The 23,833-nt window shown below is 41.9% G+C and overlaps 2 protein-coding genes and 1 long non-coding RNA gene across 5 annotated transcripts; 1 reads left to right on the forward strand and 2 right to left on the reverse strand.

The window, feature by feature from the left end:
- Positions 1–3,793: 3,793 nt before the first annotated feature.
- LOC125709607 (PI-PLC X domain-containing protein 1-like) lies at positions 3,794–11,269 on the reverse strand. 2 transcript variants are annotated; one of them, XM_048978216.1, is made up of 7 exons: positions 10,404–11,269; positions 10,034–10,156; positions 9,736–9,872; positions 8,707–8,835; positions 7,820–7,975; positions 6,826–7,006; positions 3,794–6,643 (listed from the first exon to the last, which is right to left on the reverse strand). In XM_048978216.1, the coding sequence occupies exons 2-7, from the start codon at positions 10,137–10,139 to the stop codon at positions 6,402–6,404; spliced, it is 951 nt and encodes a 316-aa protein (XP_048834173.1). In that variant the 5' UTR covers positions 10,140–10,156; positions 10,404–11,269; the 3' UTR covers positions 3,794–6,401. The 2 variants fall into 2 exon arrangements, with proteins under 2 accessions (XP_048834173.1, XP_048834174.1); XM_048978217.1 differs by having other exon boundaries at positions 10,034–10,141; positions 10,404–11,268.
- Positions 10,930–21,591, forward strand: LOC125709609 (uncharacterized). The gene is made up of 2 exons (XR_007382766.1): positions 10,930–11,069; positions 19,108–21,591. It is a non-coding gene; the product is annotated as an uncharacterized LOC125709609 (long non-coding RNA).
- LOC125709605 (protein Jade-3-like) lies at positions 13,158–20,922 on the reverse strand. Of its 2 annotated transcripts, XM_048978213.1 has the most exons (12): positions 20,857–20,922; positions 20,245–20,303; positions 19,457–19,539; positions 19,192–19,349; positions 18,730–18,920; positions 17,696–17,907; positions 17,345–17,512; positions 17,110–17,226; positions 16,477–16,935; positions 16,256–16,373; positions 15,599–15,712; positions 13,158–15,481 (listed from the first exon to the last, which is right to left on the reverse strand). In XM_048978213.1, the coding sequence occupies exons 2-12, from the start codon at positions 20,291–20,293 to the stop codon at positions 14,955–14,957; spliced, it is 2,196 nt and encodes a 731-aa protein (XP_048834170.1). In that variant the 5' UTR covers positions 20,294–20,303; positions 20,857–20,922; the 3' UTR covers positions 13,158–14,954. The 2 variants fall into 2 exon arrangements, with proteins under 2 accessions (XP_048834170.1, XP_048834169.1); XM_048978212.1 differs by having other exon boundaries at positions 13,158–15,712.
- Positions 21,592–23,833: the final 2,242 nt, after the last annotated feature.

Here is a 23,833-nt window from a genome sequence, read left to right on the forward strand (position 1 = left end):
AAAAAACATTTGGTCATGTGTTTGGTAGCCGATACTGTGTAGTGCAAACAAGCTAGGTTTCAGTTCAGCGTTCGAAGCCCCAAAGCAATAATGTTTGTCGGTAATGTACTCTAAATCCGAGTTACGCATGTGTCTTTGACAGTAGAAGGTTGTGAGCTAGTAAAATTCATAGGCAATGGGCATGATTTACATGGATTTTCTGACTAAAGGAACGACGATAAATTCTGAAAGGTATTGTTAAACCTTACCAGCACTTAAGCAATGCATCGGCAGAATCAGGCCTGAAAGAAAAACTTTTCTTTTCCATCATGACAACACAAGGCCACACTGCAGTGGTCAAACGCAGGAAGCAGAGACAGACCTGATTCTCACAGTTCTTCCACCGCCCACCGTATAGCACAGGTTTGACTTTGTTCGACTTCTGGTTCTTCCCAAAATTGAATGAGATTTTGCAAGGATGACATTTTTTCTCAGATGTTGAAGTTAAAGCTGCTGTGTACAAATGGATCGAAACCAACCAGAAACATTCTTCATGGACGGAATAAAAAAATGGACGGTGCATTTGGAAAATTGTGCGTGAAAATTGTGTCCTTAAGTAAATGTGAACTATGTTGAAAAATACGTTCACAGTGTTTAAGAGGAATGAATTTCCTTCGTTTTGATATCACTTTTATTATTTCATATCATCAGAATTGTATTGTATATAATTAGAGATCTTATCAATCAACCTTTGTTCTAAATATACAGGTGCTTTTATGAAAGTAGCATTTTAAAAACATTTTATTCAAAAATATTTTGTTGTATATTTCATTTAAGAAGAAAATATTTTATTTACTGCTGCATCAGTCGGATACGCAATAAAATGGTAGAAATACTGTTCTCATTACATGCATCGGGGATGCGGGTGTACATTGCTTAGCACTGTCGCCTCACACCTCTGGGACCTGGGTTCCATTTCTGTTTGAATTGGGTTGTAGTTGGTGGCTTGGTGGTTCATCTGGTAGCACTGTTGCTTTACGCCAACATAGCTGGAGGTTCCTATCCCACCTTCGATTTAGGGTGTATGCTTTGCCTGTGATGCACACTTTGTCTCCTGTAGGCAAAAGACAGGCACTTAAGCTAATTACTGTCATTAACCTGGCATCCCATCCAGAGTATGTCCTGGGATGGATTCCAGGCCCTGGCACAACCCATATCAGGATAAGTGATTGGATGATAGATGGATGTAATCCATCCTTCCATTATCTGAAACCACTTGTTCTATTCAAGGTTGCAGGGAGTACCAGAGCCTGGAGACACAAGGCAGGGAACACCCCAGGATGGAGCACCAGCCCATCACGGGACACACTCACACACCCTTCACTCACACCTGCACACCTACAAGCAATTTTGGTAATTCCAATAGCCTCGGCATGTTTTTGGACTGTCGGGAGAAACCCGAGTATCCAAAGGAAACCCCACGACGACACAGGAAATACATGCAAAGTCTACACACACAGAGCCACGGCAGAGACTCAAACCCTGGTCTCAGAGGTGTGAGGCAACAGTACTAACCACTGCACCACTGTGCTGCCCCATGTCGGTATATGTGATATAATTTTACAGATTGTGATGATCATTAATTGTAGCAGTGGGTTGATAGAGGCAAGCAATGCTCAGCCCACTCTTTACAGATCCCATTGGATTTGTCAGGAAAGCAAAGATCAGGGGCAATCAATGACATATTGCACATCAAAATAGAAGCAAACAATCCATTGCTACACAGAAGTCTTGAATCTCTGCCCCGAAGAACAAAATGGAAATCTTTCCATCAAAAAACTACCAATGATTAGCTGCTATGAGCTGCAATGTGTAATGTGTACACGCCATGAACACCAGTGAAAATGACCAGTGAGGAATCATCACTGAGGGGATTCCTGGAAATATCCTTAAGGGAATCATAGTTAATGACTGGGCCCTGCGGACAGCTGGGTTAATAAACAGTTTTCTGTGGGATCTTCCTTTGGGCATTTAGATTAATAATCTGGCCCTGTGGACACCTTTGTTAATGAGTAGCCCCTGTGAGAATCCTTGTTAATGAAAAGTGCTGTCGGCCTTGAAGGGCTATTTAATCAAGGCTTTTGATGTCTGTTAGTCTTTATGATCAGTCAGTGTACGAGTGTGAGCAGGATTCAACACTTACGGTCAATCCTGGTGGACATTTTGATCAAAATCCAATTTTTATCAAGGCCATAGTATTTAAAAACATGCTTATGTGGTTAGATTTTCCTCAGTCAAACCATTTTGGCCCAGACACCATTGTTTGTGTACGACAGGTTGACAGTCTCTCAGTGTCAGGTGTACATCATGTTTACTTGTGCTGATGGCGGGCGGCTGAGTCTAAGTAAAGTGGGTGGAAGTGGTTTAAGATTTTTCTCAAGAGACAAAGCACAAGAGGGGCTCGACAACAAGAAGGGGGAGCTCCCCGTAAATAGCCCCTAAAGGCCCTGCTACACTCCTAACCAGAAGCTTTTCGGCGAAATACCAAGTTGTATAAATGGGTCAAACACTTTGGGTCACTTCGTATAAATGACTTGGAAAACAAAATAAATGTAAATATCATTATATAAATGACTGAATACCTCTATGAAAGTATGAAGAATATGATGATTTGCTTGATGGGAAAATGTAGTTAAATTGTTGATTGTGGATTTAAAAAACACACTCTAGGCCAGTCTTATCTGCAAAGGGCCGGTGTGTATGCAGGTTTTTGGGATAAGCTTTAGGTCAGCTGTTCAAACCCAGGTGTGAGGACTCTTCAGCCAATCAGCCCTCTAATTAGTAATCTAATTAGTGAAAACCCACATACACAAATGGCCCTTTGTGGACAAGATTGGCCCCCCCTGCTTTAGACATTCACCTCCTTTTACCTCCTTCCTAGTATGGTTTCAATTGTTTGAAACTTGGGTAAGAGCCACCACAGCTACCACACAAATGAAAGTCCTACTTCTCGTTGACCATGCAAGTTGGGAGACAAGGTTATGAAACTTGTTATTCATTATCAGATGATCTCAGGCAGATTGCTGGATTTTCCCACAGCATCAATTATAGACTCCCACGTAAATATTTACCCCCACGTAAATATTTACCTTTGCTCCCATATGAATTCGTGACTGGCAAATGTCTTTGCTATTTTCTGTGAAATAGACTGCAATGCTTCCCTGAGTACAGTAGAATAAATGATGCAAGTGCCACCTACTGGTGTCATTAAGATCTGCAGGGAGACCTAAATCTCTGCAATAGAGCGTAAGCTATTGGACTGCATGATTTTCATTCTTCTGTATCCTAAAGATAAATTAAGGACACTCTGGGAACTCAGAATGTTTGTACAGGTTTCCACAGAGAGCTGACTCCTTATCGCCTTTTCTGTGTGATTGTGTGCACTGTGTTTGACCACCATCCCATCCAGGGTGCAGTCTTCCTTCTGTCCTGTGCTTTGTGGAACAGGCTCCACCCTCACATTCCTGCATAAATAAGTAGCAAAAAAAGCTGGATAGATAAATAATAATATTAATATTTTTTTTTGGTATTTGTTCTACATAACAAACTGATCGCAGGCGGGGTGCTACAGTATGTTCGACTCAGCATGTCGGGCAGAGTGATGTTATTATTGGGCCCCTAAACGTGGCCCTTAATCCCCACTTGCTCCAGGGACTGTTTGACTCTGGTTTCTCAAAGAGATCTATGTTGTTTGGGGTGCTGAATAAGGTAAATGTCATTATAAGGATGTGTTTTGAAAATGAAACTCATTCAATCAACACAATATTTTTTTATTAAAAAAATAAACCTTGAACCTTTCTTCCATTCATTAGTCAGAGTATGATTTTATAAGATTAACCAAGATATATATATATATATATAGAGAGAGAATCTTTTCTTGGATAAATGGTTGGAAAATTGATGGATATTTATATATATTTTTAACTAGTATGTACACAGCAAACATCACATCCATTCAGCCATCAAAACATTTGTCATTATACTACTTGCAATTCATAGACACCAATTGACCTAAACATCTTGTTTGTTTTTGTTGGATAAACCCCACAAACATGCAGGAATAATATGCTTCCATTCAGACACTTAAACAGAATTTAATGATTTAGAGTTGAGGACTAAAGGAAAAATACAACAAATAGCCTTTTAGAAAAAAACAATGGACACTATAATTACGAAATGGATTGTTAAAATTTGTGAATCATTCTTTCCAGCATTTTCTACAGATTATAAATTTAAACCCCAAACTGTCTTTCTCCCATTTCCTCCACCCATCCAACACATTTTAAAGAGTGTTGTATCAAATGCTGTGCATTAGATATAGACAGACAGCTCATCACTACAACCTCATTTATGAACCTTTGTTTCACTGGGTGTAATCCATTACACTGACACCTACTGTACTGCTAGTCTTTGTAAATTCATCAGACAAGATTTAACACCTGTAGGCCCCCAAGCTGAATGATGCCTGAACGCACTTTAAGTGTGCCTGAGGACTGAGCTGTGTAAAATGCAGAACCACCGAGCCTGCTTGAAGCTACCTTATAGTTGACAGCTCACATTCCTCAGTTCTACCATGAATACACGGCCTGATGATTACAGAATGTTGTCAGTAGACTTCCATACATTTCAAAGGACAGGTTTCATATACACTACATGCTCCAGTGAAATGGCAGTGAATCTCCTCTGCTTCAACTATGTGTCAGGAGCGGCACTGAAAAAGGATACTGTGCTGCTAAAGGCATCACATCAAGATCTCAGAATCAGTTTGATGGGAAGACCTCTTTGAGGCAACTACATGGGAAAAGGCACTGCAAAAGCTGACTGGACAGGGTTCTTCTGCAGCATTAGAACACTTAGGACCGGACGGCAGACGCAGCATTGTGGCCTTCTCACTGCGATTCTGTCAACCATACAACCACAAAGCGAGGTCTGGGAGGAGGATCGGGTGCAATGTTGAGAAGTCACTGCTGTATCCCCACCCACTCCACCGTGTTCCTTTCATAGTAATAAACTCCGTTAGAAAGATACTCAAAAGACAAGATCAGGACATATTCAAAAGAAAATTTAGATTGTCAAACTGTCAAAAGACTGTACATATACATGAGACATCAAACGTCAGTTATTATAAATAAATGCAATTAAAAATATTTATGATTTAAGTAAAGAATCCCACCCAAGACGAACAGATTCCACATTATTTATTCAGCAGTAACATTCTGCCGATTCAAGTTCAGCTGTACCTAGGTCTTAAACATGCCCACATTCCAGAGAACAATGCAGGATACTGGCACAGGTTATGATCGAGGTGTGCGCTTCGTTCTGCCAAAATCTATTTTTTTATTTCTTATAAAATTTTATGTAATAGAAAAATTAAAAGTAAACAGAAACATTAAAAGTGACAGAAAAATTGTTTCTGTGCCCAAAATTGGAAGGCTGCCGTTTCAGACTGCAGGGTCAGCAGAGTGACGCCACCATTCGGCCCTTGAACAAGATCCTTCATTTCTCCAGGCACTGGCCACATGAACAATGCATGTTGGATAAAAGTAGCTGCTAAATAAATATAATAAACATGTAAATCCAGTTTACATACATTTAGAACCTAAATAGGGCACAATCTTATGTAAGCACTACCAGATATTTAGCCCTTTGTGGGTGGCACGTTGGTTCCACATAGGCAGCACAGACACCAGCATCACTAGGGCGGGTGGTTTTAGTCCCAATCCTGCTTTGTGTACTGTATAGATTTCCTCTGGATACCTCAGGTTCCATTAATGAACAGGACAAGAAACATCCATCCATTATCTACTGCTTTTCCGGGTCGGGTTGAGGGGGCAGCAGTCTAAGCAGGGAAACCCAGACTTCCCTCTCCCCGGCCACTTCATCCAGCTCCTCTGGGGGAATTCCGAGGCGTTCCCAGGCCAGCCGAGAGACAGAGTCTCTCCAGCGTGTACAGGACGAGAAACATGCTACATGTATATACAGCATTAATGTAATTTAAATATCTACAGTACAATATTGTAAACAATGCAAACAGCTTCATTACGTTTCCTTACAGCTTCTGTATTTTGCCTGTCATCTATCACTGTCACGGCACAGAATGATAAAAACACTGAAGATTTGTGAATTGTTTACATGGTGAACTCATGAGTTCAATTTAATTCCTAAATTAATTCTTAAAAAGTGAAAGAAAAAAATACAGTATTTATCTTCAAGCGCCACAGGTACTGACAATTTAAGGTCTGTGCATTCTACAGTGAAATACTTTATAAAGTTTGTAGCTGTATCTTGTAAAACTATAAAATGACATCAGTGTGCATATGACCTATAATGTTACAGGAAAAGTTCTACAAATACCATCAGCACTATGTGCAGTTCAGTAGGCTCTCATTTAGGGCGATCACAGATGACACCAAATGGCTGTCAGTCACGAAATCCCCCGCAATTATGTTGATGCACTCACTGTTGGATCCAGGGCTTTGTGCCATGACCCAAGTCAGTAGTGCTGGGTAGGTGGTCATCACCAGGTCCTTTAAGGACTCCAAAGGGTGGAGACAGATGTACTTCAAATCTTCTGTCAGGTTAATACCAGCAACAAAGAAGCCCGCTGTCAAAATATTCAGGGGACATTATGCGCAGGTTTAAAACAAAGAAATCATTTGTTTTTATTGCTTAAGTTTAGTTCCTACCACTGGGTCTTCACAGAAGCACTGTGCATTTCCACTAAAGCTGACATTAAATTACTAGATTGGCTGAACTCTAACCATGTGATGTATCTTCATTCCTCACCTGGGCGACCGTGCTGCTTCCTTCGCTCAAACTCCTGGATCAACGCCTCTGCTTTGCACTTATTTGCCCACCAGTATGGGATGTGCGCCCACAGCTCGCCATGGTGACTCATAGCCATGTGATCATATGAGACTATCACCTGATACTCTTTGCTCCACAGGTTCTTCAGGGTTACCGTCTCCTGTAATTAACAAGAGAGTCACAAATTCCAAGTCAATGTCTTATGAGCATTTCCTAGGGTTGGGTGATATCACATCGATATAAAATTTCGCCAGTGCAATAATGACCAGGGCTTCAGCTGACAGCTGAAACATTTAGCCGGATGCTAGCTTTTCGGCACTATACGGATGTTTGTTTACGAACACAATTTGTTAAGCTGATTAGTAGTATGGCTAAAATATTAATGCGATGTTTTTTGTGACGTCCAAGTTAGTAATCTGTATAAACCTGCATATTTTTATGTTTATTAAATTCGCTTAGTGGACCACACCACATAATGCTGTTCTGGTATACTATGATTTGGTATACTTCAGTGTGATATGCACTGAAATGGTGGTAAAGAAAGGAACAGCTCAGCAGCCGCAACATCTTTTAAAAGAGGAGATATTGTGGATGAACAAGGCAAAAAGATGTCGGTGGTGTGGCAGTATTTTTTGCAGTTTAAAGTCCAACACGTTTGTTAAACACAAGGATATTCCGAATTTAAACTGATTACTAAATTTTTGTCATCATAATAAGCCTCATTAACATACTACTAATTTGCGTAAATTGTGGGTGTAAATAAATGTCTGTATAGTACCGAAAAGATGGCATCTGGCCAAATGTTTGACCCATTACCTGAAGCCCCAGTGATTATTGCACATGGGCGATATATTATCAGTGTGATATCACCCAGCCCTACCATTTCCCCTCTAGTTCATTAAGTATTTATTAACAAAGCTGTTTTGTTCAACAATTCATGTCGAAAACCACTTGAAAAACAAGCCAGCTGTACCTTCTTAGGACATAACTTTGTGCTGAAGACATCCTTTATGGTTTCAATGAGGACATTGTGAAGTTCTTGGTTTAATCCCTGGAAGTGACTGAAGGACAAGATTACCACCTCTCTTGGATGGACATCCAACCACTCTCTAATCTCCTTCAGAACAGACTACAAAAGAGAAGTAGAAGAAATCCTTGCAGCAGCATAAACCTTTCTGTAAAGAAATTCTGAAATTCATACTACTCTGTTAGATATACAGGCAATCACCAGGTTACGAATGAGTTCCGTTTCCTAAGTCTAAGCCAAATTTGCAAGCAAGTCAGACAATTAATCACAGTACATTATAATAATACTTATTACGGTAATAAGTTATAAGTAACTACATATGGTACTGCATGGTACATTGAGCCAACAAACTGCTAAAGCCATCCAACATTTTCACGAGAGACACAAAGTAGTGCATGTGTTCCTTATCAGGAACCATTGCATTTAACCCAAATATTTAATAATAGAATTTATGGCAGTGTGTTTATAAGTATGAGTCATTCATAAGTCTCTTAACCTGTCCATACAAGTCTCATATGCTCTTAACCCGGGGTCCGTCTGTACAACGTAACCTATATAAACCAATTAACAAAGGGCCTCAAGTTGATTCAATAGTTTAAATGTTGCAAATACTAAACTTTTCCATAGCTGAGTGTAAAGTATATTGCACATAAACAGACATCAATGCTATAAATGCCACACAAAATCTCAATATTTTTAGAACAGGCAATATTTCCATAAATAAAAAAAATTAAACATTACAGCATGCATAATGCTAAGTTGCATTGTTGTTGCACAAGTAACGTTTCTTCTGCAGATGATTTTAAAGTCAAACTGGCTGCATGTTAACTTACTTCCACGGTCACTGTCGTATAGACGCCATGATAAAAGCACAAGTCACTGGAGCAGTCATTGGGCCGATGGGCAATTCGCAGGTCACAGTATCGAACTCCACCATCCAACTGCTGTGTTACACTGGACTCCTGAGGAAAACAGGAAGGGGGTAGATGACATGCTGCTACCGGACTACGGAAGTTACTTACAAGGGTTAACCAAAACACACCAATTAAGGGTTTATTGGAATCATGAAGCTGAGCAGACAACAGTCATTTCAGTTTGAATATTTAACTCCTTTTATCTTCATTGCATGTCAGCTCCCCAGACAAATGTCACTCATATTAAAAACAACTCTGGAACAGAAATCATGGAATTGGAACTACCAATTATATTTCCAGTAAGAAAAATATATTTATCCACACTGATCAAACCTGTTTTCAAGCTGCAGGCAGCATGGGTAGATAAGTAAACAGACATGTGACTACATCACTCGAAGCTCACTGGTGCAAAATAATATCAAAAGAATAGTGCACAAGAACAGTGCACACACCCTTCAAAGAAATGACAACTGAAAATGAGAAACCTAGACTGCATGTTAGATACAGGTATACACTTGGTGTTGGGGAAGTCACAAAAGTCCATTACAGACAGAGGTGGAAAGTTTCAGGCCTAGAAAGTACAAATCCAGACAAAGGTTTTTTTTCATGGTACCTTACTCTACACCTCATATTTGTGCTAAGCGTATATTGCTGATGCCTGCATATATTGACCTCTTTGACAAAAAGAACTTCCACCTCCTTCAAAGAGGTCACTGCATTCTTGGGGGTCTCTGGACAGTCTGGTTGTTCTCTCTCATGGTTTGTTTCGACAACTTAGTCTAAGAAAAGTGGTACCATTTTCCATTCATTTATTAACGATGAATGTGACTGTGTTCTCATGGATATTTAAAGCCTTTCTTTCTGCAGTCTCAGTAGTACTGTGCTTAGATGAGCTTTCTGATTTATTAGGCTGAATGGAAACTGCAGTTGGATTTCTATGCCGCTTACCTGTGTTACAGCCCATTTGTATAAAAAAGGACGGACCAGTGGTTTCATGTACTTATCCAGCTTCTGCAGCAAATCTGGTTGTGTGAGGTCCATCGGACTGTTCTTATCCAAGCAGTAAGTAATGGTGTCATGACTTCCTACAAAATGCACACAACATGCTTAAATCTAAAACATGTTAATCGTAATAAAAGAACAAAAAAAACTCATCCAAGAATAAAATATTTCTACATACACTTTTTGCGATCATGAATATTCATTTGATTTTTGCAACTAGTTACTGGGAAGTGTGCCCATTTACCTGGGATGGCCAGGTTATAGAGAGGCATGTTGTGAAGTATGGCTGGCAGGTGAGACATCCAGTTGTCTGTGGGCAAATCTCTCAGGGACTGGTTACTCGCAGACATCTCTGTATTACACGAAACTGATTCAGTATAAATAATTTGTATGCTGGACGGTAGCGAAGAATTTGTAAATACAAGTAAATATTTTGCATATATAAAAAAACTCAGTTTGTCGAAAAGGATTAGGAAGTAAATTTTACACCAAAATCTACTAACGCACCAATGAATACTTATTCTTCAAAACGAATAACGTTTATCACTAAACACATTATGCATTTGTTTCTAACCATCGTGGGAGTTACATCTGGAAGCAAACGGAATAATTACCTTTCCCGAATGACTAACGACGCGGAAGTCACAGTAGTTTCTTCTATATTACTTTCTGCGGTAAACTGCTATGGGAACAAATTTAAATAGCTTCCCATTACAAAACAAATGGCCCAGACACGTCCGCTCATTTCCCAGTCTGTCCCATCCAGGCACCGTCAGGAGAGGCAAAGGTGAAACCGGCACAACACCGGAGCCCCGAGCAGTAGCCGGCCCTCCATCGTATCAGGTTGCAAATGGACGCTTCGTGCTGAAAGATCCGCCGTTGAATGCGTTGAAAACTTTAACATAATAGAAAAGTCGCATTTTAAATTCTAATTTTTAACGTCTTTATCATAGATTACTATGGCTCTCACAGGGGATACGGTATGAAATAAAACAGGAGCTGAGAAGCGTTCAGAGGGCGGTCGCGTTTTAATATGCCGAGGAGCGCTCGCGCTCATCCAATCGGCGTAACCTCGCTACAAGGAAATAAATAGTCGTTAACACCACCCATAAAGAGACTTTTATATTATACCCACACGGCATTAAATCCAAAGTTATATTTAAACATTTGGAACGCATATTGTAAGTGATAAGTAATAATTATTAGTTTTCCACAATAACTCTTCGATCAAGCGGAAGGTGCCAAGTCAGCGACGGGGCCCAGCGCGGGTCTTCCGGAGTGTGAGTCTGGCAGCCGGGGGTGGATAAGTCGTTTGTAACTTTAGCTTCTACTCAGGTCGGGAAAGTCGTAATTACTAGATGAGAGCACATGAACGCCAGTGCAAAGTCCGTATTTACTGATGGGAAACTCGAGGTTTTCTTTAAACCCCGACTTCCCGAGTTGGGGGCGTTTCATTACAACAATCGTGGCGAAGGTTATGGATACCTCCCATGTCAAAGGCAAATTAATTTGAAATTAGTACATTTTACGTTGCCTGCCATTGCAAAACTCTTAATTGTTTTGAAGGTTGAGGACATTATTAAATGGCGCACTGCCAAAAAAAATTTGATAGGTTCGTGGCTTAATATTTGATGTGTAGCTGATTAGCTGTTGTTTAAGCAGGGGTTACTAAAAGTAATGTAATAATTAATGTAAGAATTCATTTTGTTATGTGTAAATTAACCTATTAACTCTTAAGTTGTAAACTGGAATAGCGAGTAACTAGTTATCAACACAAACAAATGGGTTTCCTAAGCTCTTCTTCACGTTCAGTAACGTTGGGGGAATGCAAAATTAAGCCAAACAAAACGTATCTTTCTTACTGCCTCTTTCTTACTGCCTCCCTTTACTCCGACTTAACAACTTGAACATGCGTCATGTAGTAATTACGTTTTCCCTGCTCCCTAGTCGGATCTTCCAGTAGGACTAGACTAGCATTAGACTTCCGGGTTGTTCCAAAAATTACTATACAGCGAACTCTACTGTCGACTGGATAAAACGGACTGTAGAAAAACACCGAGAAAATGTAAATGAGAATCTAGCGACGAGCTGGTATCCTATTAAAGATTTTTCCAGGTTTCTGTCCTGTTCTTTCTGGGATAAACTCCAACCACAACAGAACGTTGTAGTGGATATTTTTTTAACACTTCAGAAGAGAGTCTCCTTCTAGGAATGATAAAGCTCCAGAAAATGTATTATCGGAATTAATGATTTTTCAGAAAGACCTAACCATTTGGAAAACCCTCTGTCCCTCCATCTGTCTCAAGCAGCACAGCGCACAAAGGTGTGGTACATCCTGGATGGGATGTCAGTAAATCAAAGGGCGTGTACATACACACAGTATACTCTGTGGGCAATTTAGAGGCACCAGTTAGCCTAAGAGCATGTCTTTGAACAGCAGGAAGTAACCTGAGTAGCAGGAGGAAACCCTGGTGGGTGGTAGGACTAGGCCACAGTGCCATCTTCATTTGGAAAAACACAGGCAAAGAAAAGACCTATATCAAGTGACAAATATTTCACTACATTGTGCATATCAGTTCCAAATGCTTTAAACATGAAATTTTAATAGCACAGGGAACAGTACACAACCTCCACATATCAGAGAAGGAACAAACAACAATTGAATCACAGAATTGAACATGCCACCAGGAAGTTTAAAGACTCAGTGGACAGGATGTTCTGGAAGAATTCAATCTATATGATCAACAGCGGTCCATGTCAGTTTGGGGTTTGAATTCCACCCCTGTTATGCAAGTTTGCATGTTCTTCCCATGTCACTTGTGTTTTTTTTTCTGGGTACGTTTCACTTCTGCAGGGCAGAAAGACAGCAAGTAGTCAGGAAAATTGGTTTCAAAATTGCCTGTAGTGTGTGTGCACATCCAGCAATAGACTGGCATGCCACTCAAAGTAACACCCAATGGTGAAATCACTCTGCCAATGCTGGAAGCTCAACCAGCAACCTTCCATTCACAGCCTCTTAAGCCACTGAGCCACACATCACACATTTAAGCTAGTTGCCTGCTTTTTGCCTGACGCCACCTGGGACAGACTCTAGGCTTATCAGTACCCTACACTGGACAAGTGGTTGGATGATGGAAGAAATTTAGGTGTCACAATAAAATGAGGCATTTCCACCTTTCAAAAAAGTGAATTTTCTTAATACATTACCTCATATTTTCACGTCAACCGGCACATCAATAGCGTTATCATTTCCTGTCATATACATCTGGATTTTTATGTACAAAGTAATTAATCAAATTTCATTGTGCTATTTCAGTTAAAATCCATTAAAACCGAGAGGCAAAGCAGCAAAAGGAAATCACACAATAAACTGGGATGCATTTTTTAATTTAATGAAAAACATTAAAAAGAAACAATACCTGAAAATTCAATACCACCTAATGCAGTAAACATAGTATAAAATTAGCACCCCCTTTGGCTTTTGTCTGAATGAAAGCCAAGACATCCCTCCAAGAATTCTTTACAGTGTTTTCAATAGTCTGAAAGATGACACAACTCAGTGATGCCTTTTAACAACAACATTTTATACAAGTAGTTCTCCATTATGCACAATAAGAGGTTGGGTGGTACAGCACGTAAGCAATACCCTGGACTGCAGGTGCCTGAAGTCACATATGCAAAGAAACCGCTGCTCTGTGACCGTCCAGCCTTTCCAAAACCTCTTGCCAGCCTAGCCGGGTCTCAGCATGGAGTAGCTAGACCATTAACAGGCTCTTAAGTAAAGCTGCCAGCTGTACAGATTGGTCCACTTTTTTTCAGATTTCCATAGGTTCACTACAGTAAGGAGTGTCATACTCTATAATGAACCGATTACACAAGTAGTTCCTAAACCTGCTGTTCCGTGCAAGAAATGCACAAGTTTTTGACATTTTCCATGATTATTTATTTGGCAGTAATGTGCATACACACTGCAGGGGTAGACTTCAGGCATGTACTGCAGTAATAATTTATAAAATCACTAATATTCTTTCACACAGCTTCACGCAAAATATTCCACCAGGAATTTCTAAATCCAGCAATTACCCTTGAAAAACACAATAGTCCTGATTGAGAGGGGTGTGTAGTTGGCAAATGGAATGATTTTTCTCCTAAATATATGCAAGTTGAAACCTGGGTAAAGACTGCATTTTCTTCATTTACTAAAAGCAAAGAAACTTCAGTTTTAGAGTTATACTTTGGATTGATCTGAAATTAACTATAATCATACATGTACTTGGACATGTACACAAAATTTTGGTAATGCTTAAGATGTGTGATGTATAAAAAATACTAACATGGGAGCATTCATCCTTACAGATTATGTGCTCGCCGAGAATTTTATTTTTTTTGCACTGAACATATTAACGATTCTCACAGGGAGATACTGAACACAAAGATCCCGTCTTTCCAAACTCCTGGTGGAAGAACTCAGGTATTTACACTTCCCCATAAAAGGGCAAAAAAGCACCAAGAAGGACCCCAGGCCAGGAGAGAGGAGTGTCATGGAAAGTAATGGCTTCAGTCTCTTATTAATGTCATGACACAAAACAGGTGTCTTAATTCACCAAAATAGACTATTCTGCAAACACAGGGAAAGGGTGTGAATTAACATGTTAATTAACAAGGGTATTTTGTGTAGACCTCCTCTTCAGCTGCCAGGAGTAACTATTTCAAAACTATAAAATGTAGAGACTTTTCTTAAATATCCACAACAGTAGTTAAAAGGCTGTTCTACACACCCCCTACAGATATGCCACGTGTCTTTAAATTAACTCAGTTTTAATCGCTAAAATCCACTTGTGTAGCATTAGGAAAGGCAGAAAGGGCAGACAGACATAAATATTTCAGTCTCTTCCTGGTTTGAAAAAAAATCAGTTCAGCTGGTCCAGACCATTCACGCTAGTGAACGTGACCCTTGGGGTTACAATGGCAGGAAGGAAGGGGAGCCGTCTCCTAATCCTTTACGGAGCACCCGTGTTTAGGTCGGCACTCCTGGAAAACCTTACATGCCGAGCGATTCCTCCATGAAGGCACGGGACAACCCTGAACTTCATCCTGAGCCCAGAGGAGGAAATACCAGAACCAGGTCATGTTTAAAGAAAAAAAAAAAAAACAAGGAGTTATGGTCAAGACCTCTGCACAGAGGTCCTGGAGCCCAATAAGAGTTTGCTCTTGCTGCTGCTGCCTTTCCCACAGTCCTGATCTGGATATTCTTCCTCCAGGCTATAACCCAGCCCTCGGACACGCCTCTTCCTCCCCTTGATTTCAGGCTCCGAGTCGCTGAGCTCCAGGTCCGGGCAGTACCCATCACTCTCCTGGCAGGGCGTACCTGGGTCTTTGGTGGAGGTATTCCAGGCCGCCGCTCTGCGGTCGTTTGTGGCTTCCGTCATGCCCTCCTTCAGCTGTCGGCTGCACTGCTCCACGGTGAAGTGGCCCAAACTCTCTGGCAGATAGTCTTTGCCCGAGATGCAGTCCCGGCTTCCGTGCTCATAGGGGCCCTTGAGGGAGCCCTTAATCGGCAGGTCCTCCACGACGCCACTGAACTTGTGAAGCCGACGATGCTCACGCTCCTGCTTGCCGTGCCCATTGGATGAGTGGCCGTGGAGGATGGCGTGATACCCCAGGGTCTTTCCTGGTGGCTTGGCGACTGGAACTGGTAGAAGGCCGTTGGTGAGCTGAGGTGTCTGGTCTCGCCCCTTAACCTGTCCCACCTTGCCAATGCTGCAGTCGAACACGTCCCTGCCGTTATCCGGACACAAGGGAATATTACCTGACCTGAAGCTGGACTTCCCGTTTCCAAGAGCTTCTTTGGGCATCTTTAGTTTTAGCATTATCCTTGGTGGAGTACTGTTGGTCTTCTCCAGTGCCCGAGGGAGAGAAGTGCCTGAAAACAAAGTGAAGAACGTTGACTTTCTAGAACAGACCATTACTAACCAGTTAGATAAAAATATTTAAATAACACTTAAACTCACAAAGCATCTTTGCAGTACCATGTCTGTAATGTGAACAGAAAGATAAGTGTACTAATAATGTTTGTAAAAATGGCAAGAAAAGTATTCCCTGCCTAATTAGACAATGGCAAGTACAAAGTGAACAAGTCAGAATATTTTAAGATTAAACAAGAGACACTAAAAAATCCAAGTCATCTTCCACGGTCTTTGCAATAAGGCTGTTGATGTACCCCTGACCTGATGAATGTGGACACCACTCATATCCATGGAAGGTTTCTACTGTCGAAGGTGGGATTTTGCCAAAAAAAAGTCCTACCAAGACATACCAATATTCTTGCTACATTTCAATGGATAATTTCAGTGTGTTTTTTTTGAAAAAATAAAAAATAGCAATAAGACATAAGTTTATACACAGAGCAAAAAATAGCTTTTATTTTTGTTAAAAAATAAGTTCTGAAGTAAATAGGGCTGCATACCGACACATAGCTCCTCATCCATCAGCTGCACTTGCAGGTTGAAGACCTGCTCCTGGGCTTTGCTGTGGGACAACTTAAGCTTCTCCCTCCGGCTCACCATGTAACACAGGTTCCTCACCTGCAACACCAAGCAGAGCAGAAGGTAATAAAACGGGGAGGACTAACAGAGCGAAACACCAGAGGTCTCATGCTCTTCTCTCTGGCTACGGAGCCTCACTCACTCTCTCCAGGTCCTGCCGCAGGTGCATGAACATGCGCATCCGTGTGTGCACGCTGTTCTCCTCGGGCTGCAGCAGCACGTTCTCCTCCTCCTCTTTGGGAGGAAGGAGGGCCTTATTGAAGCTGCTCTTGCGTTTGAGCTTCCAGTATTGAAAGATGAAGTCCAGGATGTGAGGTGGGACCATCATGTCCTGAGCTAGCTCCCCGGGATGCACCAGTGAGTAGAACTCCTCTTCTAGCTCCTGCAGCTTTCGTGCTCGCAGGCCCAGCTTCTCGGTCTCCGTGGGGGGCTTTTGGCGGGCGGGGCTGTGCCCCCCCTCCCCCGCCTTGGGCTTGCTGTGCTTCAGGCAGTAGGACTTGAACTTGACCTCGTCGCCTTCGTCCAGGATAGTCTTCATCTCCAGGTTGTGCTCGAAGGCACAGGTGACGTGGAACGGAACGGTGCAGCTCTTCACTGAGCACTATAAGGGCAGAAGGTCACACTGATCAGGAACAGAAAAACAGTAGCTGCATGTCTGAAATAAAAACACAGTTCAAGATGTAGTATAGGACTAGACGACAGCTATCTGTGATACGATTAATGTGTTCGCTTAATGTGGCAGCGGTTCTACGCTGCTGGATAGGTTTTGGCCCACCTGGATGCACGCGCCCATCTTCAGCTTGCAGAGGCTGCAGATCAGCGACCAGCGGCTGGGTGGGATGTGTGACACTTTGGTGATTGGCTCCATCCTTTCCGGACAAGCAATGCTCACCTACAGCAGTGGTTGTGAGGGGGGGGAAAAAAAAAAAAATAAAAAAAAACATTTACAGTAATGCAGTCGGAAGAAACCAGGCATAGGGAAAGACTTCACATTTTGGCTCCCAACTCACTTCAGGGATCCAGAGGGCACAGCTGACATGGGCCCATTTGGTGCCCGCCCGGGTAGCCTTCATGGCTCCGCCCTTATTTGGGCAGAGCATGCACTGTGGGTCGATGCCCAGGACACAGGTCCTGCAGAGCCAGCAGCCATCTGGAACCTTTACGATGCCATAACAAGCCTGCAGGGCAAAACAAGCTGGATTACACCCCCGTCTCTATCTATCAACAGGCCTCTCACAGCCACTTCCTCTAAGCAATCGCTCACACTCTTCACTGAATTTTGGCTCACTAGAACAACAGCCGTGACCTTTACTGTCGGGCATGCCTGAACGACGAGTGGCCAGCGCATACTGGTTTCTTACTTGATGCACGCAGATGTTGCACTTGTCACAGAAGACCATGTCGTTGCCCTCCTCGCTCTCTGGCGAGCGGCATACGTCGCAGACGACGTCCTCGTCATACTCGATGCCCAGGCCTTCCTCCGTCTCGATGGCGTGATTCATGCTGTCGTGACACTGGCGTTCCAGAGCCTCCATGACGCGCTCCATGGTCAGCTCATCTAACTTATCTTCCCCTAATACGCACACACACCCACACACAGAACAGAGTGCTTTGTTACTGCAAACACAGAAACAAAGGACCACTCCAATCACATAAATCATATACATCATGGAAATGAATAAAGTATGAAAATATGTGTATGCATACATCCGTATATGTTTTTATATATATATATATATATATATATATATATATATATATATATATATATATATATATATATATATATATATATATATATACATATGTGTTATATACATACACATGTATGTCTGTGTGTATGTATGTGTGTATATATACACACACACATACATATATACACACCACTCTCTTCTCTGTAGGTGAGAGCAAGCAAGGGCAGCCACCTGTTGTGGCTCCCAGGGAGCTGGGGGCTAAGGGCCTTGCATAAGGAGTCACAGATCTGTCGCCAACCTGATCACAGGCATACAACAACATTACCCCGAGATTTATGTGAATGATTAAATATTCTGAGCAGGAGTAATTCCTTACACAACGCCATTTAGTGTTTTCTGCAGGTTACTCTGAGCCTGTGTCTGCAGTGAGCAAATTAAAACAAATGAAATGGTATTCGCAATTAGGAACTAAAAGCCTTTGAGGATTCTTGCTCATCAAATGTCGGCAGAGCATTACGCTGTGTGTGCAAAATGTGACATGGATTTTAAAAAGTGAAAAAAAAACCCGTCTTGAGGCAGCCCTTGCATGTCTTTAAAGATGAAGTTGAAAACAACTTGGAAATAGATTTCCATCACGCTGGCCAAAACAAACACGGAAGCAATATAGCAGCCCCACCCACAAAGTCTGTCTGCCCCTTTACCCATCTCTGCCAGCTCCTGGTTCAGCTCCTGCAGCCAGTACAGGTCCATATCGTCCAGGTCGTAGCGACACATCGCCTCAGCCAGCTCCTGGACGCTGACGTAGCCAGGCTCCTGGGCTTCCTGGCTACAGCACTGGATATACATTTTCGGCCTGGAGAACAAGCTTTCTTTGGGCTCCTCCGCAACAATCCTGCACATGGGTCATGTGGGGGACACATCAACAGTACTGAGGGTCTCTCTTCTCCATCGCCACAGATATCATTGAGCTTGCTTTAGCTTTAACGATATTGTTTTAGTTTGCACGTGCTAAGCAAAAAAAAAAAAAAAAAAAAGTACTGTAAATTAAAATAATTCAATTGTTAAATCTTGTTGTCTAGAAGAAAATCCCCTGAGACGACAGAAGGAGAACAATCAGCCCCGCAAGTTGTGCGAGTGAAAAGGAATCTGAGGTGGACACCCACCTGACAGAGGCTTGGGGAATGGCGTCAGGACTGGCTGGAACCTGGACCCCCTTCTCCCACTCTTGCCTCCAGGGGTCCGCCAACAGGTAATACTCCTCCAGTGAGATGTGGTGGGAGTCAGGCAGCTTCATTGCACTGATCAGGTCTTTTCGGAAAACCTGCAACCCCGGGGAGGACGATACATTAAGGGAGAGGTGCGCGCACAGGTTCCGGTCACTTCCGACGACGAGGAAAGCGAAAGTCAGGCTTGCGGAAATACCGATACCTCTGCCGGTTTCTTCGGCATGGAAATGGGGGTGCCGGCCTTCCCTCCATACTTACTGGAAGAGCAGAAAGAGGTTGAAGGACCTGAGATGGATATTAGGGAGACAGAGATAAGAAGAGCTGAAGTAAACAAATACTCCTAAAAATAGAGTATGACAAAGGCAGCCACTCTAGTGATACTCCTCAACTTACAACACGTGGTAATTAATCATACTTACGGCCATTGTCCCCCTAACTTGTACATTAGCCTTAAATTATTGCAGTCATGATCATCAGCTGTCAGGTCTAATGTCAGCCACTTGCTGTGCGGTACAATAACATGGCACTGCAGCACCAGACGACACAGTATTTGGAAGATAATCTTTTGTTGAATTGTTCAGAGCTTGGGTGCTAGCATACTTATGCAAACGAAAGTATCTGCAGGGCTTATTTCTGTGCTTGATTCTGGAACATGGCAGGCAAGACAAAATTCTTTTAGTATGTTTATACTTCCGGTCTTGATAATGTCCGACTCACAACCTGATTTTCAGAGCCTAAGCTTGCAGAGTATCTTAATGTTTTTCGCTGACTGCTGTCTATTCTGGATATACAGTCTGTTGCAAGCCATATATTTTTTTTGGACTTAGGTACGTTGTAGGCAGCACTGGGCATTGATTAAATACATGCTTAACTGCTTGAATACAAAACAATCCAGCATCAGTATGAACACATACTATATGGGAGACTGAGGTATTCAAAAACACTGGGGGGGGGGTGAAATGAAGGCGCAACTATCAGGACCACACTCACTCTCATTGTCTGAGCTGTCGCTGCTACTTGAAGACCTGTGGCGCTTCATCCTGCAGTTCCTGAAGCCAGGAGAAAAGGAGGTCAAGGCTGGAAAGGGGGGCTCGTAATAGCCAGAGCCAGACATTTCAGGTCCAGAAAGTACCAACTGAGTACTCTGTGACTGTGACTCTTTATACTCAGCTGGTTGGTTGAAACAAAATCCTAATTTGTATTTGTACTTTCTGCACCTGAAATGTCCGTCTCTGGTAGTAGCACCTTCATGACGGCAGTGCAGGGGGTTTTAACCTTCCTCAGGCCAGGTATGAAATGAAAACAGAACAGTGCTAAGAAGCCCCATAAGTAAGGACCACCTAAGGACCAAAGGGTTGGGGGGCGGCTTCCACATACATATTTTTTGCTCCACATCAAGTGAATAGTAATTCTGACAGTTTCTGCAGTCTCCAAACTGGAAACTTCTATCATACAGGAATCTTAAGAGAACAGCAATGCCGACTGTTTGCAGGAACAACCGAACATCTGTGACTAAAACATTACAAGAAGCCTCAGAGTGCTGTACTGCAAAAATGTCGATATATTTTTGTAGCACAGGATTAGGAATAAAGATAAACTTACCATACGTCCCCAAAAGAAGAGCATGCTAGAGTATTCTTACGTTTTCCTAAATCTCAAGACTCATCTCTGGGGAGGAAAAAAAAAAAACACAGTATTTCAAAATGATGCATAAGTGCAATATGAATGGCATGGTATTATTAAAAACTTGGCATTCTTGGGACTCCCAGGAATGTGTAGGAAGTTATACTAATAAATCCCAGGGTACTACATAGACAACTGATGTTTGTGAGGGCTACCTCCATAACTGTAGCCATTTATTCCCTGCACAAAAGATTTCGGTGTCAATGTGCTAAGAGACCGTGATGCTGAAGCCTAGAGACAGGCTTCCCACAGAAAGGGACTTAAAGCACTGGCTGACTGCTAATGAGCACACTCCTAATTTTTTGCTCAGATAAATGAGGTGATGAACAACAAAGTACTCCAGTTAAGACGGACAACCTCCACAGTCTGCTAGACACAACCTGCCCAAACACTGTAAATCCACAAGTACAAGCCTAATTAAACTTAGCACTCACACTATGCTATTAAATATCTTGACAATTTTTATTTCCCCAATATTCCGTTTTCATGATATTCTCATACTTTTTTTTGTCTGCGCTAAGTTTACTTGTTTGCACTGGATACTGTCCTTGCACCGTTTCTTCTTTTGTACTAATTTGTTTGCGTCTTTCCACACCTTGCTGCTGTACGCACAAGAATTTTCCCTTGGGATCAATAAAGTTTAACTTATCTTAATCTCATCTTATAAGGTGATGGGTGTTACAGAGAACAGCTTCATGATCTCAAAGCTCCATGAAGAAGAGGAAGCAGCAGAGAAGCTGTGGGAGGCTCCTTTATAACCTTCCAGGCCAGACAGGACCTCATGTGCCAAATATGAAAGAACGGCTCCTGGGTGATGAGTTCAATTCACCCTGAAAAGTACTGCCCTTCCATACACTACCAACATAAAGCTCACACTATATTAAAAACGTACTGTACATCTGCACAAATCCTCCAGCATAAAATGATTAGCCTCAGTAAATGCGTGTCAAACACAACATTTCGTTAATACGCACCATTACACAGCAATGGTGTGTAGAACAGTGTGAAAAGAATCACATTAACACCAGGGATAATTTATTATTTCACTGGCTGTCCATTGAGTACAATGGGCCTCTGCAGCCGGGTCCGGAAACACTATTTCCTTTCAATGCCATCAACGACACATTAACCGCATACATTCTCTTAGTGCAATTGTCAGCACTTGTGTGACGACCACCCCGCTTAAGCTGCAAGTGACAACCTCAGCCCTGAATTTACATTAATAGCAAAGCTACGCTACCCGTTATGGATGCGAGACACCGCTATTGAAATCATCGGTGTGACTTGTTCTGAACAAAAAGTCAGTACAATATTTACTTTTGGAAATTAGACAACCAGATGCGAAGCTACTCTTTTCCCATTTCAATAACTTGTTTTCCGGGGATATCCTCACTGACACATGCATTCTATATATTTATATACATCATTAAAAAACAGAAATAAAGAAACAACGTGCTTCCAACTTGGAAAATATAAAACCATACTTGATGTTTGATGTTTCTGATTAAAGAATGTAAAAACATCCAGCCTTGGGGAACAGTAATAGGATTACGTATGGCTGGTGCACCAATACTAACTTTGTCGTGTTACAGATCAGAAACTGAGCAACTCCAAGAGCAAACCACATAGGACTTGGGGGACCCGTTACTGCATTGAGGTTTTCTGCGGCTTTATATCTTGTACAACACACACAAAACTTTCACAACTCCTAAGAGAACAGTGAACAGGGACACTTAATCTACTCTTTTGTGTTTCTTTCATCCAAATAAAATCCCCATTATCCAGAATGAACCTTACAGGTCCAATTTTGCAGATTCTTGCGTAAGAACTATGATACGTTTTCAGCCTGTGACCATAAAAAAGGCAGGAAGCAGAGGCTGTACTAGACGCAGAGAGAGTTTAACACAATGGCTCAGTACCACTTTGCCCCCAAATGGTGCCTGAAAATATCTGAGGGAAAATAAAACCGTTCAGATAACCCCAATTATATACAGCTTCAGCAAAACATCAACTATTCTGTGTACTGCTAACTTAACAATCAGTGTACAAAGAAAGATTGTGATCAAACAGGTTAAAAAACTTGCTAGGAGCGATTCTCATTTCTGTCACATGACACAAGGCTGGACTGACCATGTCAATGTAACAAATTTATATTTTAAACTTCATAAGTACTGAAGTGTAAACCCTAAAACGAATGTATGAATGAACATATACATTGTAAAAATATATATTTCAATAGAATATAGTGTGATGAAATCCATCATCCAAAGAAGCTATCAGATGTGTCAAGTGGCTCCTTGTTCTGCTTTTCACTGATAAGTGCGAATGACAAAAGTGTGACTAGGCGACTGCAAAACTGAAGAAAAAACATCCTCGGCAAAAAGGCAGACGCTACACTGCAAGGCAACAGCTCATCCAGCCAGCTACCCAACCGTGCTCCAGGTGACTGAAAACACATCTTATCTAAAATTTAATGGATCTTCGGGAAGTTGAGGGCCCTGCTTCAACTGTCATTCTGCTGTCATGAACGTGCTTCAGGAAGATACCAAAAATTCCTCAGGGTGCGCGACAGCCCTGAACTCCTGACTAGCCGTTTGCGTCACATTTGTACAGAAATATCTTTATGATAGACAGGGGCGTACAAGGAAATTCTGTGCTCTGTGACAGAATGTCACCTTGAGTCGCCTGCCCAATCATACGCATGAGTCAATACATTGAAGGACCCTTGTCATGTGCTGCCCCCCCACCCCTGAACTCGCTACGGTCTCCACGCCCCTCCAACAACCCCGAGAACAGAACTGTTACCAAATTACTTGTAACGTAGAACAGTCTAAACTTAGGTTATTCGCTGTACACTGACCATGTTTAAGTTTGGAGTTACTTGGTAACTTTGTTA

Source organism: Brienomyrus brachyistius, chromosome 16 (genome assembly GCF_023856365.1).
Source record: "Brienomyrus brachyistius isolate T26 chromosome 16, BBRACH_0.4, whole genome shotgun sequence".
NCBI lineage: Eukaryota > Metazoa > Chordata > Actinopteri > Osteoglossiformes > Mormyridae > Brienomyrus > Brienomyrus brachyistius.

Excerpts from the sequence above, each read along its gene's own strand:
- LOC125709605 (XM_048978212.1), bottom strand. The coding sequence starts at position 20,293 with ATGAAGCGCCACAGGTCTTCAAGTAGCAGCGACAGCTCAGACAATGAG. Across the intron at positions 17,227-17,344 it reads GTGCCCTCTGGATCCCTGAA|GTGAGCATTGCTTGTCCGGA; the intron begins GTGAGTTGGGAG and ends CCACTGCTGTAG. Across the intron at positions 16,936-17,109 it reads AGATGGGCGCGTGCATCCAG|TGCTCAGTGAAGAGCTGCAC; the intron begins GTGGGCCAAAAC and ends CTGCCCTTATAG.
- LOC125709607 (XM_048978216.1), bottom strand. The coding sequence starts at position 10,139 with ATGTCTGCGAGTAACCAGTCCCTGAGAGATTTGCCCACAGACAACTGG. Across the intron at positions 7,976-8,706 it reads ATACGACAGTGACCGTGGAA|TCTGTTCTGAAGGAGATTAG; the intron begins GTAAGTTAACAT and ends TCTCTTTTGTAG. Across the intron at positions 6,644-6,825 it reads GAAGCAGCACGGTCGCCCAG|CGGGCTTCTTTGTTGCTGGT; the intron begins GTGAGGAATGAA and ends ATATTTTGACAG.